The sequence below is a fragment of the Physeter macrocephalus genome, chromosome 18 (genome assembly GCF_002837175.3).
Source record: "Physeter macrocephalus isolate SW-GA chromosome 18, ASM283717v5, whole genome shotgun sequence".
In the NCBI taxonomy this organism is placed as follows: domain Eukaryota; kingdom Metazoa; phylum Chordata; class Mammalia; order Artiodactyla; family Physeteridae; genus Physeter; species Physeter macrocephalus.
In genome coordinates this window covers 42,223,043-42,238,351 of record NC_041231.1, presented here as the reverse complement: position 1 = coordinate 42,238,351, position 15,309 = coordinate 42,223,043, and the positions used below count along the sequence as shown (strand labels likewise).

General features: G+C 56.5%; 1 protein-coding gene across 1 annotated transcript in view; it reads left to right on the top strand.

The window, feature by feature from the left end:
• Window positions 1-15,309, top strand: part of LOC102993151 (voltage-dependent calcium channel subunit alpha-2/delta-2) — a 74,179-nt gene that overhangs the window by 35,877 nt on the left and 22,993 nt on the right. Inside the window, exon 4 of the mRNA XM_028479492.1 lies at window positions 13,489-13,548. Within this exon, the coding sequence (XP_028335293.1) occupies window positions 13,489-13,548 (60 nt within the window). The remainder of the gene's footprint in view (window positions 1-13,488; window positions 13,549-15,309) is intronic.

Sequence of the window (15,309 nt, the reverse complement as noted above, 5' to 3'; positions counted from 1 at the left end):
CCTGTGGTGTGCTCAGCCACAGTTCTCCATGTCAAGGTCACATGTTGCGGCCCGCTGAGAAGACCCATCCTGTCACTGTCACCATCACTTAAGGGCAATGCCTGGGATCATTCCTAGAGTGGCACCCATGGGGGCCTAGGCAGGGTGGGACCCAGGTGGTTGCCCAAACCCAGTCCTGCAGGCTGCCTGCCCATCCCTCCCACTCTGTCCAAGGTGCTGAAAATCCCGACCCAACTGCCCTGGGGTCCCTGCTGCAAGGTGACCCAGGGGCCCCTTCGCTGCTGCCCTTGCTCTCTGGCCCCTGCAACCTCTCTGACCCAGTGCAACCCAAGACTTCACCCCATACCCTCCCCCAGGACAAATGACAGTGGGACCAGGGGCTCTTTCCCTCACCCTCCACCTCCAGCCCTGCCAGTGCCCCTCTGGGCCCGCCTCCCTCCTCACTGTCCCACTGCCTCTCCCCCCGAGGTTGGGCCTAATCAGAGCTAATCAGAAAATTATGAGCTGCCTGATTACTGATTAGATTCCTAATGTTAATAGAGTCGAGAAGGGCCCGCTCAGGCTGTGTTTCAGGAAAAAGTATAAAAATAACATCAAGGGAAGGGAGCATGGCAGCTGGGCAAGGGCTTGGGCTCTGCTGTCCTCACAGGCAGGGGCTCAGGCTCTGCTGTTCTAGTTGGTGGGGGGCGCTCAGGCTCTCAGGTAGAAATACATTTCATAGCAGGAAGGCCTCCTAGCACCCTTAAGTTCTGCCAGTGAAGTTGCCACCCCAGGCAGCTCTTCCTGCAGAAGCCTCTATCAAGTTCTGTGCTCAGGACAGTGAGACTGAATTGTAGTCGGAAGATAGGGAAGACCCTACTGATGGTATACCACATGAGAGCAGGGCCGTGTCTGTACTGCTTACGGACGTACTCATGCCTAACACAGGCCAGGCACACAGTAGGTGCTTAATAAACATTTGTTGACAGGAAAGAGGGAAGGTCACATCAAAGCCTTCTCACTGGAACTACCACCCTCCCATGGTGGGGCATAGAGGCATCTGAGAAGGCTTCCTGGAGGACGATGTTGGAGCACATCAGGAGAATGCACTCATCTGGGGCCCGGACAGGGGGTGCTGAACTCCCCAGGGACCCAGCTCCTGGCTGACCTGGCCAGATGAGGGGCCCATGTCCATCACCCACTAGCCTCTTACTCCAGCAGGGCCCCTATGGCTTCTGCTTCAATACCACCTCATCACTGACTTGGCAGCAGCTGGGTGGGACTGATAGATAACATTTTCATGAGGTCCAGAGTGGGGTCGGAGTCCCAGAGAGCAGACCTCAGCATTTCAGACCCCTGAGGCAACCCCTTGGCCCCTCTACATAGCGTGCCCAGTGTGACCCATACTTAGACTCAGCCTCACCCTCACTTTTATCTCTGCACCACCTTGGATCCCTGTGCTCTGTCAGTGCTGCTTCTGGCCTGATCTATGAGTCTCCATCCCAGGGAAATCCAGGGCCTCCAAGACAGCAGGTCCCTAAGGGCACCTCCTGATCCAGCCCCCCACCCCACTGGCCATGGTAGAAGCCTGTGCCCAGCTCTGGGGCCACACCAATCCAAGAATCAAGTCCCTGTCCTCCAGAGACCACATCTGGGAGGGAGCCAGACACAACAGTGATGGAGACACCACAGGGGATTCTGGAAACCCAGCCTGGCAAGGGCACCAGGCTTCCTGGAAGAGGTAGATGGGCACTGACTCCTAACGAATGAGGTGGAGCTGCCAGGGGAGGGGGCAGGAAGGGCAGTCCAGGTTCAGGGCACAGCACAAATAAGTGTAGGGAACCTTAGCATGGTAGGTGGGCAGAGTTCAAGGTCAGCGTGGTGGGGGTGACGAGTTTGGCAGGACCAGGCCACACAGGGCCCTGTGAAGGATGGCAACAGGAAAGGGAAGAGTGGTCAGGGCATCTAGGAAGCACTGGTTGGGGACACAGGGGTCTGTGTGGGAGGCCTAAAGGTGTGAGGGCCTGGGGCAGATGAGCTCATGCCAAGCAGCTTGGGTGGGAGTCTGAAGTTGGGTTGGAGCAGGGGAGGGGGGTGTTCTGGAGAGGTCTGGTCTGGAAGGGAGAAAGGGGGCACAGGAATAGGGGGCTCTGGAGGGGAGCAGCTTCTAAGGGGTGACCTTAGGGAAGTGACAGCCCAGCTTGGGTGGGATTGGTTGAGTAGGACACTGAAATGGGACCTTGGTCCCTTCCTGGGGCAGGGCAGGGCTGGGCTGAAGGCCAGGCCAGGGTGCTGGGAGGCAGTGGACAAAGGTGGTGCTGAGGAGAGGGACAGTCATTTGGCATGAGCTTCAGAGGAGAAGAGGTCAAGCCAAGGTCAGAAGGCCCAAGAGAAAAGCTGAGGTTAAGGGGAGTAGTCAGTAGGTCCCTGGGGTGAAGCTGAGGGGAGGGAAGGGGCAACCCACTCCCTGGGACTGTATCTCCAATCTCGCGGGTGAGTCTACATCCTGTCTTCTGTTCATACCTTATTCACATCTCCACAGCCCTGGGAGGGCCGGGTGGGCTTCTGGTCCCTATCATGGACTTGAGAAGCTGAGGTCCAGAGAGAAGAGGTCAGTGCTTCCCAAAGTACATGCTGGGCCAGTCACCAAGCCCTAGGAGCTCGGGCCTCCCAAGTGGCAGGGGCATTGTCACACACAGGCACACACACACCCATGCCCACACATGTGTGTCTCTAGAACGTGGCCTGATGAGGGGAAAGGACGTGTTCCGTGGTACACTTAGACAAATGACGTGTTGCCTGCTCCTCTATCTCAAGAGTGGCCAACAGCCTTGGGCCTGATACCTTCATGTGATGCTCTCTGTGTGTTTTTTGCGGTACGCGGGCCTCTCACTGTTGTGGCCTCTCCCGTCACGGAGCACAGGCTCCGGACGCGCAGGCCCAGCGGCCATGGCCCACGGGCCCAGCCGCTTCGCGGCACATGGAATCCTCCCGGACCGGGGCACGAACTCGCGTCCCCTGCATTGGCAGGCGGACTCTCAACCACTGCGCCACCAGGGAAGCCCTCTGTGTGATTTTTAAAAGGGTGAAAGAAACTTTGGTGAATTACACCAAAGAGGGAGGAAGACCGAAAAAACTGGCAAATTTATGGGAAATTTCACCTGGTTCACCAGGGACTGGTTCACTGTGGAGATGTGCAGGTTTCATGCTGGGAACTGAGGAGGTGCCTGCTGGATTGGCGGCTTCTGACCCTGAGGGACTGTGCTGAGCAGGGAAGTGCCTTGGAAGGAGTCCCAGCAGCCTTGGAGTCCACATGGCCCAGCCCTTGGCTTGGGCTCCTCAAGGCCAAGGTGCCTCCATATGGCAGGGCTCCGGGGCCACAGCCCAAACACGGACCTGATGCGGTACGTGGACTTGCTGGCTTATCTCTCATCAAGGAACCTCTCAAAGGTGCCCAATGGGGGACCTAGGAGCAGCAGCAGTGACCCGGCAGGGCAGGGCCCCAAGAGCCGGGCCTGTCCTGCTGCCCTCAGCATGAGGCCGTGCATGGCCACATGCATCCCCTCCTGAAGCATCCTGATGCCAGAGTTGAAATCTCCTGAGAGTGGACTTCATCTGTGGTTCCTGAGAACTGCTCTGTAAATTCAGGCTGGCCCCTGCGAATGTTCTGCCCAGCCTCCAGAGCCCCTTTCCTCACCCCTTGCCCTGTTCACACGTTTTTGTATTGACCATGGTTCCCGTTGAAAGCTAAAGTGTCCATTGAAGCCAGTGGAATTTCTGTCATCACCTGAGTGTGGCTTCACCTCCTTTCCTTCCTGGGAAGGAGCATCTCGGAGCACATGGTTTTCCTTTTCCTGATGTGAAAATGTCCACGTTGAGGTTACATACCAGTAATAGGACAGAGTGGGTTTCTAATTTTTTTTTTTTTTTTTTTTCCAGGCCAGGGTGCTGGGAGGCAGTGGACAAAGGTGGTGCTGAGGAGAGGGACAGTCATTTGGCATGAGCTTCAGAGGAGAAGAGGTCAAGCCAAGGTCAGAAGGCCCAAGAGAAAAGCTGAGGTTAAGGGGAGTAGTCAGTAGGTCCCTGGGGTGAAGCTGAGGGGAGGGAAGGGGCAACCCACTCCCTGGGACTGTATCTCCAATCTCGCGGGTGAGTCTACATCCTGTCTTCTGTTCATACCTTATTCACATCTCCACAGCCCTGGGAGGGCCGGGTGGGCTTCTGGTCCCTATCATGGACTTGAGAAGCTGAGGTCCAGAGAGAAGAGGTCAGTGCTTCCCAAAGTACATGCTGGGCCAGTCACCAAGCCCTAGGAGCTCGGGCCTCCCAAGTGGCAGGGGCATTGTCACACACAGGCACACACACACCCATGCCCACACATGTGTGTCTCTAGAACGTGGCCTGATGAGGGGAAAGGACGTGTTCCGTGGTACACTTAGACAAATGACGTGTTGCCTGCTCCTCTATCTCAAGAGTGGCCAACAGCCTTGGGCCTGATACCTTCATGTGATGCTCTCTGTGTGTTTTTTGCGGTACGCGGGCCTCTCACTGTTGTGGCCTCTCCCGTCACGGAGCACAGGCTCCGGACGCGCAGGCCCAGCGGCCATGGCCCACGGGCCCAGCCGCTTCGCGGCACATGGAATCCTCCCGGACCGGGGCACGAACTCGCGTCCCCTGCATTGGCAGGCGGACTCTCAACCACTGCGCCACCAGGGAAGCCCTCTGTGTGATTTTTAAAAGGGTGAAAGAAACTTTGGTGAATTACACCAAAGAGGGAGGAAGACCGAAAAAACTGGCAAATTTATGGGAAATTTCACCTGGTTCACCAGGGACTGGTTCACTGTGGAGATGTGCAGGTTTCATGCTGGGAACTGAGGAGGTGCCTGCTGGATTGGCGGCTTCTGACCCTGAGGGACTGTGCTGAGCAGGGAAGTGCCTTGGAAGGAGTCCCAGCAGCCTTGGAGTCCACATGGCCCAGCCCTTGGCTTGGGCTCCTCAAGGCCAAGGTGCCTCCATATGGCAGGGCTCCGGGGCCACAGCCCAAACACGGACCTGATGCGGTACGTGGACTTGCTGGCTTATCTCTCATCAAGGAACCTCTCAAAGGTGCCCAATGGGGGACCTAGGAGCAGCAGCAGTGACCCGGCAGGGCAGGGCCCCAAGAGCCGGGCCTGTCCTGCTGCCCTCAGCATGAGGCCGTGCATGGCCACATGCATCCCCTCCTGAAGCATCCTGATGCCAGAGTTGAAATCTCCTGAGAGTGGACTTCATCTGTGGTTCCTGAGAACTGCTCTGTAAATTCAGGCTGGCCCCTGCGAATGTTCTGCCCAGCCTCCAGAGCCCCTTTCCTCACCCCTTGCCCTGTTCACACGTTTTTGTATTGACCATGGTTCCCGTTGAAAGCTAAAGTGTCCATTGAAGCCAGTGGAATTTCTGTCATCACCTGAGTGTGGCTTCACCTCCTTTCCTTCCTGGGAAGGAGCATCTCGGAGCACATGGTTTTCCTTTTCCTGATGTGAAAATGTCCACGTTGAGGTTACATACCAGTAATAGGACAGAGTGGGTTTCTAATTTTTTTTTTTTTTTTTTTTTGCAGTACGCGGGCCTCTCACTGCTGTGGCCTCTCCCGTTGCGGAGCACGGGCTCCGGACACTCAGGCTCAGCGGCCATGGCTCACGGGCCTAGCGCTTCGCGGCATGTGGGATCTTCCCGGACCGGGGCACGAACCCGTGTCCCCTGCATCGGCAGGCGGACTCTCAACCACTGCGCCACCAGGGAAGCCCGGGAGTGGGTTTCTTAAATGTCCTCCCATGGCAAAATATAAGCTAGCAACTGGGTGAACAGAATGATCCTGTCTGGTCTGAAATTCAAGCCTCTGGACACCAGGTTCCCCAGCTGCATCTCCATCTTCATCACAAGCCACCCCTCACTTCTTCATATTTTTCCTGGGAAATTAAAACACAGGCTGCCCCTTGCAGGCGGGGACCGAGAGGGCACAGGAATAGGTATTCAAGGCCAAGGTGCCCACAGGGAGTGAGCAAGCCCAGGCCCGGGGCTGGAGAGATGGGTGCCCCTTCCAGAGGGGAACAACTTGAATGAGTTTTTCCCTGTTACATGTATTCTGACCTTTTTTTTTTTAAGAAAAAATTCCATTTTACTAATTTTTTTATCAACTCGTGGAGAACACGTGTGGCTGGTGAGGGAAAAGGTCAGGAAGCCTGTCGCTGCCAACAACAGCGTGGGCCTCACGTGATGGCTCCCCCCTCCACCAGGCGCCCTTTGCAGCTAGGAGTGTTTGTTGTTTTCCCTGCAGTTTCGGTTGCTAGAATTTTGGTCTGGGTTTTGGGTGTTTGTTTGTTTGTTTTTCATCTGTTCCGGTGGTTGTTTCATCTTTAAGCTGGAAGCACGGCTAATACAGAAAGCGTGGGTCAGATGTGTTGTGGGACAGGAACCAGGTGTGTCTGGTGTGGATGGAGGCAGGAAGGGCGTGAAAGAAGGGACTTTGGAGAGAAGGGGTGGAGAAGGCGGGAGGGCTCACCAGAAGGCTGAGTGCTGGTGCTGCCCAGGAGGTGCCAGTGTCGGCAGCACATTTGACAGGAAGGCAAAGCCACCAACCTCTTCATCACCTGCCATGCATAAGTCATGGGTCCTGTCAGCCTGCTCTGCCCACACTGGTGCACTTCTCTTCACCCCTCAGAACCCAGCAAAATGGGCATCAGGACAGGACTGCCTTCAGCAGGTTGTGGTGAGTGAGGTTGTGCCCATAAAGCTCTGAGCAGTCAGTCATCAGGATACCCGTTGCTCACATAGCAGGCACTGTCTGCCCACACATGCGCCTTCCCCGGGCACAAGTTGTGCAAGAACAGGGCCAAGTTAGGATTCTCCTGGTCCCTGACTATGGGTGTACCTGCTTGAAGAAGGCAGTAGACAGACAGACAAACACCCATTCAGGCTGAGGTGGCAGGAAGAATGGACCCACGGGGCCAGGACTCCTCACTTGCCTGTGCATCTTGCCCTATCGTCAGCCCTGGGGCTCCAGTGCCTTCCTTGCTGAACTGCGTCTTGCTTCATTATTATGCAGATGTTTTGATTATGCAGATATGTTTTTTAGACAGTTTTAAATATGTATATTATTTACTCATTAGACCATAACAGCTCTGAAAATTGGAAATCTGCATTTAGTATCTATCAGTACACAATACAGAGTTAATACAGGGCCCAGAGGTGGGGAGGGAAGCAGGGTGGCAGTGGCGGCAGTATTGTGCTGGGCAGGGGCTTCTGGGCACCCTGGTGCTTACCCCTTCCCAGGGACTGGGTCCAGTGACACCAAGGATGCGGGGGATGGGCTCAGAGCAGCATCTGAGAGTCCAGTTACTGATCCCCTCTCCTGGGGAAAGGGCAAAGGAACCACTCTGGGAAGCAGGTAAGGAACACCTGAGCCCAACCAGCCACGCCCCACCTGGCCAGACCTGATGCTTCCCTGGGACATTCGGCATCCAACACTGCTGGTAGACCTACAGATGCCCCGTCCACCACTTCCTCACCAGGGGCCTGGGGCAGTGGCACTAATGCTCAGTCCCCTTACAGAACGGGGAACAAAAGAATCCACCTCTCAGGTGTCTTGCTAGGGGTGGGGTGGGGAGGGTGAGGAAGAGGTACAGTCTTCCACCTGCTGTTGGATTAACTGCACCTGTCAGCTCAGGGTAATTACAGGGGCAGTGTCTGGTATCATCCTGTCATCATTACCTTCTTTGCAACCCTCTGGCGGTGTTCTTGGGGCACCTGCTTGGTGCTGGGACTTTACTCTGGGCTTGCTGCCCCCAACCTCTACCTCAGAGCCCCCATCACAGCTTCTGCCAGGCTCAGCCCCCATTGGCACATATCTCAATATCCTGTGCCCCATGGGTTCAGGACCTTTTATCCTAAGCCTCTCATAACCTCTTGGAAGAGAAAGTAGCTATAACCAATTAAGACCAAAAAACTCATTCAATCTTTCCCTCTGGGCTGCACAAAACAAATCCTGTTTGATGGGCAGTTACTCTCCAGACCCTTTCAGGCTAGGCCAGCACTGGGTGGGGGGGTGGGGCTACAGGTGAGGGGGATGAAGGGAAGAGGCCAAGGAGAAGTGGGTTCACCAACCTGGGGGGAGGAGTGGGACCTCAAAGAGGATGGAGTGGAGAAGCCTGAGGGCCCCAACCCACCAGGCCCAAGCCCCGCTCCTCCGGTGGGGGCCTTATCCTCCAGGTGTTGGCCTTTGAGGGGCAGCCACTGTGGCCTCAGGTCCCTTATCTTAGGTCATGGTCTATCTCAGCTCCAGAGCAATTGAGAGACTTTGAACTTGGTGAAATTCAAAGGTGTCTGTAGAGTGGGCTGCTCCCCCAGGGGACCTTTGTCTACAGCCCAGTCGTCTGTCTTGCCCTTTCCCCTAAGAACAGTTTCCGGAGCTGAGAGAAATTGATTGTTAAGTGAAACTCTCTGATAATTGCCTCTGAAATGCCCGCTGTTATTGTAATTGACTTAGCCGCGAGCAGCCCTGCTCAGCAGTCCCACCACAGTTCCCTCCAATGCCTTGGCCGTGATGGAGACATCGCAGGCCAGGCAAGCCACCATCAGCAACTTTGTAGTAGCATCACCTTCATAGGCAGCCCTCACCCTCCAGGATGTGATGAAGAAAAAGAGTCTCAAAGAGGTTAAACCATACACCTAGGGTCACACAGCTGACCAGGCAGGTCCAGACTCAAGCCTTTACCCAGGTTCAGAGACATTCTGACTTTGATTTATCAGATGTTCATTGTGTACCTACTACGTGCCAGGGGCCAGGTTACTGTAAACTTGACAGCCGCAAAATACAGTGCCCACCAAGCTCAGCTCAAGGGGAAAAGCAGAGGGTTCTCTAAGTTCCATGATGGGGAGAGCTGGGAGCCTGGCATGGGTCAGGGAGTGGTTAGGAGGAGAATGGGGTCTAAGCTAACGCCTCAAGGGTGAGGGAATGAAACAGGATGGAGGAGTCTGGGCAAGAGTGCACAAGGAGGGAGCGGAATGCTCAGGGGCCTGGTAGCAGGAGAGCCAGAGACTTCAGGTGGCTCTGAGAGCAGAGCCCAGAGCCCGAACAGGGAGCTGGTCCCAGGGAACAGGTATTCAGGGTCAGGGATGGGAACAGAGCACATCTCCCCCAGACAGGCAGGAGCCCTGAGATGAAGTGAGCCATGTTCCCACCACTGCCCTTGCCCTGCTGGGAGTCTTTGTAGGTTCTCCCTTTACTTCTGGATCTCAGTGTCCTTCCCCATCCTGTCTCCCCCAGGCCATCAGGAAGACTTGGGGGAGGTGGGAGGGAAGCGCAAGGAGGATGAACCTCGGGGCAGGGCAGAGGCAGAGACAGGGCTGTGAGCAGTCTCCCAGCCAGCCTCGAGCAGGCCTGACTGTTGTGGGCTCTGTGAAGACAGGAGCACAAGTCTGAGTGCCTGGCAGAGGGGAGGGGAGCCCATGGACAGGACAAGGGCAAAAGGAGGCTTCCAAAAGAGGTGACAGTCTGATAGGACTGACTGAGATGATGGGGAGCACATCCCAAGCAGAAAGAGTGGATGACAGGAAGGCCCAGAGGTGGGCAAGAGGCTGTGTGCTTAGAGCCAGCAAGTGAAACGCCAGGGGGCTGGGCTTTATGGGCAGCCACTAGCAGTTGGAGCAGGGGGGCTGCCAAGAAACTAACTACCCTCTGCGTGGGTAAGGTTACTACTTCTGATTTATAGGCAGGAAATTGAGAGCCGGAGGGGGAAGCTGCAGTCTGACCCCAAGGCTCCAGGGTCCAAGCTCTTATCCCCACCTGGGGCCCCTCGTGCGTGCCATGTGTATTCCGTCCTCTTCCCTCTCACCCTCAGGCCTTAGGGACCGCGTGCAGCCACAGCCTGCCCCATCCACCCCCCGTTCAGCTGCCTCAGCCCTTCCTCCCGCACCACCAGGCCTGTGGATTTAGCAGTTTCCACACGTCCGGTGCCCAGGGACGGACTGATTGATCTGTAACACTGAAAAAATAATAATGGCTTGATCATTACTGAGGATTAAAAGTAATCCTTTCGCTGTGGCTATTGCAAGTCCGTTATTCACGAGTCAGCGGGCTGACCCGGGCCTTTGAGCCCATGGGACTCCATGAGTTCAAGGAGGCTGGGGGCTGGGGCCCTCCCTCCCTGGTCTCCCTCACCTTGGCCACTAGGCTAGCGAGCCTGAGGGCCCATCAGCCCCTGTGTTCCTGAGGCCTGTGAATCCCAGGATCAGACCTAAGTCCTGAAGGGTGAAGGAGCTGGCATCCGCTGGCCAGCAGGGGAGGTAGGGGCTGGAGAGGACAGCTCCTCAAGGCCATGGCCCAGTTTGGAGACTTCATCTAGTGTCAGTTTGGTGTTTGCAACCCCATCAACCGTGTGGCTTTTCTGTGGCAAGAGACCTGATCCGGTTGTTCCCACATGTGTCCCAGCCTCATGTCCATGAAGCAATGGCTCCAGGCCCACTCTGAGAAGGGTCTGGGATCCCTGGGAAGGGGATGGGCCACTGGGCAAGGAAAAGGGGTATGCAGTGACTGCCTAAGGCTCACCCCTCAAGATGTAGTCCCAGGGGATGTTCCCTGGGCTCCCACACTCCATTCCAGGTCTGGTGCCGAGCTCGCATGGTCAGTGCTCCGTTAACAGGAGTGACAAGTGTTATTAACCATGTGTGTCACACAGTAACGTCCTCTGCGGAAGGGCACTGCCAGCTTGTGAATCAGGATCCATCAGGGGGTCGGGCTTGGGTGGGGGTGTTTGTGGTTTAGGCTGAGAAGAGGACCCAGGATGGAAAGGGAGGGGCAGGAGTTGGGCACAGGGGGGCTCCTGGGACCTTAAGAAAGCTTTGCCTTTTCTATGCAGAGTCATAGGGAGCTGCCAAAGGTTTAGGGGTTTGGGGAGGAGGGGGATGGCCATGTGCTCAGATCCACATTTTGAAGGCTTCAGCTGCTGTGTGGAGAAGGATGACGAAGAGCAAGAGAGGACGCAGGAGCCTGGGCTGGGGATGATCAGTAAGGTGGTGTGAATAACATTAAGGGTGAGATGTAGGGGCAGTGGTCACAGGGTGGAGGGGCTCATTCTAAGAGGGGGTGTTGAAGCTCTGGTGGGCCTAAGGGTTACCCCAGAAAGGTATCCAGGAGCTCAGGAGGGGCCAGGATTGGAGGCAAGACCTGGGAGCCATCTGGGAGAAGAGAGGCCTATGGTTCCTGAAGCTGCATTATGGGGGTAGGGCCCACCCAAGGAGTCACTGCAGTAACAGGTGGGCAGAGGACAAAACCTGCAAAAAAGATGGGTGGGGGTGGCAGGAGGGTCTCAGCCATGTGAAGTGAAGGGGTTTGACTTTCCCACCCGGCCCCCAGGTCCCCCAGCCTCATAGCCTTCCCAGCATTCAGTGCTGGGAAGCATTCAGTGCTTTTGCCCTGAGGAGGAGGGGAGCCAGGCCCAGTGGGAGTAGGGATAGCTCTGGACAGCCCTTCTAACAGCCAGAGGTGGCATCCTGCCCAGCGAGTGGAGGCTGCGGCTCTACAGGGAGTCCCACCAGGCCCCCACCACACTGTTGCATGCTAGAAGGGAGGAAAAGCTGGTCTCCCATTTCCCCCAATGGGCAGCTGCCAGGCTTTATTTTAGAATCTCCCCTCTTGGGCCCACAAGCCATCAGGCCTGGACTGATGGATGGGAGTGTTTGTCTCGAATACCAAGGGGACAGGGCCCTCTGAGTAGGGGCTGGAGGCCAGAAGGCAGGACCCTACTGCTCCACTCATGGGGTCAAATAGGGCGGGGAGTTGGGGACCAGAGCCCCTTCCACACCAAGAGCTACTCTGTTCCTCCCCGGGCGTGGTGGGCCCTGTGGAGCATAACTTTGGACCTTGGTCATGGGCTGGGCAAGGCAAATTCGGTGGTGAGGGCCCCAGCCCAACCCAAAGCCCCTCTGTGACCTTAGGCAGGCTGCTCACCATCTCTGTGCCGGGTACCCTCATCTGAGGAGGACACGTCAAGCACGTTGTGAATGGTGACAGGTACACATGATGTGTCGCTGGCCTAGGGGAGGGCTTGGATGCAGTAGATGATCAGTTCAGGGTGACAGTCATCATTATGATGAACAGGACTTCACTGCACTGAGCTCTGCAGGAGGCCCTAGAGGGCCAGCTCAGTCCTGTCCTCAGGAGCCTCAAGACTTCCTAAAGGGGGACTTCCCTGGTGGCGCAGTGGTTAAGAATCCGCCTGCCAATGCAGGGGACAAGGGTTTGAACCCTGGTCCAGGAAGATCCCACGTGCCGCGGAGCAACTAAGCCCGTGCACCGCAACTACTGAGCCTGTGCTCTAGAGCCCGCAAGCCACAACTACTGAAGCCTGCGCATCTAGAGCCTGTGCTCCGCAACGAGAGAAGCCACTGCAATGAGGAGCCCGCGCACCGCAACGAAGAGTAGCCCCTGCTCGCCACAACTAGAGAAAGCCCGCACGCAGCAACGAAGACCCAACGCAGCCAAAAATAAATATTAATTAATTTTTAAAAAAAGACTTCCTAAAGGGACAGGATCCACGGAGGCACAAAGTAAGAATCTCTGGGTCAGGATTCAGGCCCAAAGGGTAGCGAGTTTCCAGCATCTCCTCCAGGAAGCCTTCCCTGACCTCCCAAGTTTCCACAATGCTGAGCTTCCCAGAAGCACCTCAGCTACTCCTGCCCTAGTTGTTCTGCCTGGTTATGTGTCTGTTTTCTCCTCTGAACTGTGGGAGGGCAGGGCTGGCTCTGCCATATCTCCACACATCAGCACAGTCTGGCACTAGGTGTATTGGGTAACAAGGTGTGGGATGGACAGACGCAGCTGTGCTCACAGGCACAGGGGCCTCAGTGGAGGAGGCCACAGGAACCAGCACCAAAGGATGGACCAGGCTTGTGTGGACAGAAGGCTTAGAGAGCCCTGCTGGGAGAGGGCTCGGGAAGCCAGGAGAGGGACAGTGGGGACAGGCCTGGGTGGACAGAGGTGGGCTGTGGGCACCTCCTTCTGGGCCCTGAGCAAGCTGGGGGTAAAGGTGCATCAGCGAGGCACTCTGTCACTTGTGGCATTTCATCTTTGGCTGGGCAAGGCCTTCCTCTTGACGCTGGGGTGACACTGGTTTGTAGCTAGTAGAGAGTGTCAGTGGGCTTGGCTCCAGGGCCTGGGTCTTCATATGCCTCAGGGGTCCCCCTGCCTTCCTGTGGGCAGGAAATATGGCTGCGCTGAAGTCCAGGGAGTCCCGTGGAGATGCCACTCAGGTCTGTGCAGGCGTCACCTTTCCTGTGGGAGCCCGATGTGGGTGGGGGAAGGGCCCACACAGCAAGCTGGAGAATGTTTGGGGCCCAGGAATCTCTGGGAGTCTGGCACGATGTCCAGGGAGTCCCTGAGCCAGCCTGGCCCCAGGGACTGCTGGGGATGGAAAAGGCTTTGGGCTGGGCACAGACCTTCCTCAGTCTCTGACCTCCCTGTGCTCTGTCCCTCAGAGATTGGCTGATGCTGCAGAGAACTTCCAGAAAGCCCACCGCTGGCAGGACAACATCAAGGTAAGAACTGCAGTGCCTTCCCCAGCCCCTAGGACCTGCCCACCTGCAGCAAGGGTGGATGTGCATGCAGAGGAGGAGGGAGAGGGAGCCTGCCCAGACGCACTGGAAGGGCACCAAGGGCTCTGTGGGGTGGAGCCGGGAACCTTTGCCCAATGTTCAGCAAACATTTGAGGCTCCCCATGTTCTGGGACACAGGGTGCAGATATGAACCTCTCATTCCACTCCCAGCTCCCAGAGGAGCTGTGGAGTCCCCCATGAGCAGATAGGCTGCTCTGAAGTGATGCTCCCCAAAGTTGGCATCCCCTTGGTGGTTAAGGAGGTGCACAGACTCCTTGGACAGCCCCTGGGGCAGAGAGGCCTCTTGACTCCAGGACTTCCCAGACTTTAATACACTGACCTGGAAGAGATGCTGGGGGAAAGGGACCCTATCCCCTTCCCAGACTTCCCCGAGCAGCAGCCTGTCTTCCAGAAGGCTGCCAGGCTGGGATTGGGGACCAGGCTGTCACAGCCACTAAATCCTCTCCTTCCGCCAGCAAAGCTCAGAAGGGGCTCAGGCGCGGAGCAAGTGGAGGCGTGAGAAGCTGGGAGCAGGACTCTTTTTGAGGACAGAAGAACCCAGAGTGTGGGGGAGGGAAGGAAAGCCTCATTGACCCCCAGCCTCATAACCGAGGTGGCTCACATATTCAGGCAGCTTGTGTTTGATTTGGGCAAGACTGGACACACCTGCACCTTTCCTGTCAGAGGATAACAGTAAACCAGAAGAGAGACTGAGGCAGCGTTCCTCCCAGACTCAGGAAACCCCCGATGCCAAGGATGACGGAACCCTCGGGGACCAGACCAGTTGGCAGGGCTCGCTGTGTCCTCCACAGCCGCTCAGGCATGTGGGCCACGCCTTCCGGTGGTCTCTGTGCTAAATGCAGGGAGAGGCACCAAGAGCTGCCCCCTGGGACCCAGGGGCCAGTAAGGGGGAGCAGGGAGGCCTTGACTCACTCCAGCTCTGAGCCTGGCACCTCTAGGAGGCAGAAGGGATTATTATCCCTACTTAACTGATGAGAACCCTGAGGCACAGAGTGGTTAGACCTACCTCAGGTCACCTGTTGGGGGCAGAGTCTCACAGCTGGGCTGTCAGGTGCCAGGGGGTGCATGCCTATGATGCAGGCCCCCTAAACCTGTTCCTTCTCCCCAGTCCCCATCCCCCCGAGGCCACCCTGAGTGCACACCATAGCACTCTTCCTTTGCTGCCTGGTGGGTGCTGGCTGCTGCCCTCAGGGAACTCACATGGGGTTGTGGGTAACAGATGATTGTTTACAGTGAACACATTAATGAACTAATGACTCCCTGGACCGGATCCTCCCTCCCTGGGAGCTGGGGGCTGGGCTTTTTCTCGCTCCCCATTCCAGCACTACAAACCCATCCCTGGGCCACCGTGCCTCCTCAGCCTCTTGCTCAGAAATACAAACAGCAGCCTCCATTTACACTCCCTGGCCACTTGGATGTGCCCCCACCTGCAAATAACCTCACCCTGGTGACTCCCTGCAATGCCCAGCCTGAGCCTGCACTCAAGGCCCCAGGATCTGGCTGTCCCTGCCTCTCTCGTCAACCTGCCTCCTCCCTCCCCTCCTCCTGTGCTCCAGCCACACCGAACACCGCACTCCAGGCCCATTCTTGATCTCTGCACCCAGAATGCCCTCCGTTCCTCCTTTTTTTTTTTTTTAACATCTTTATTGGAGTATATTTGCTTTACAATGGGGTGTTGGTGTT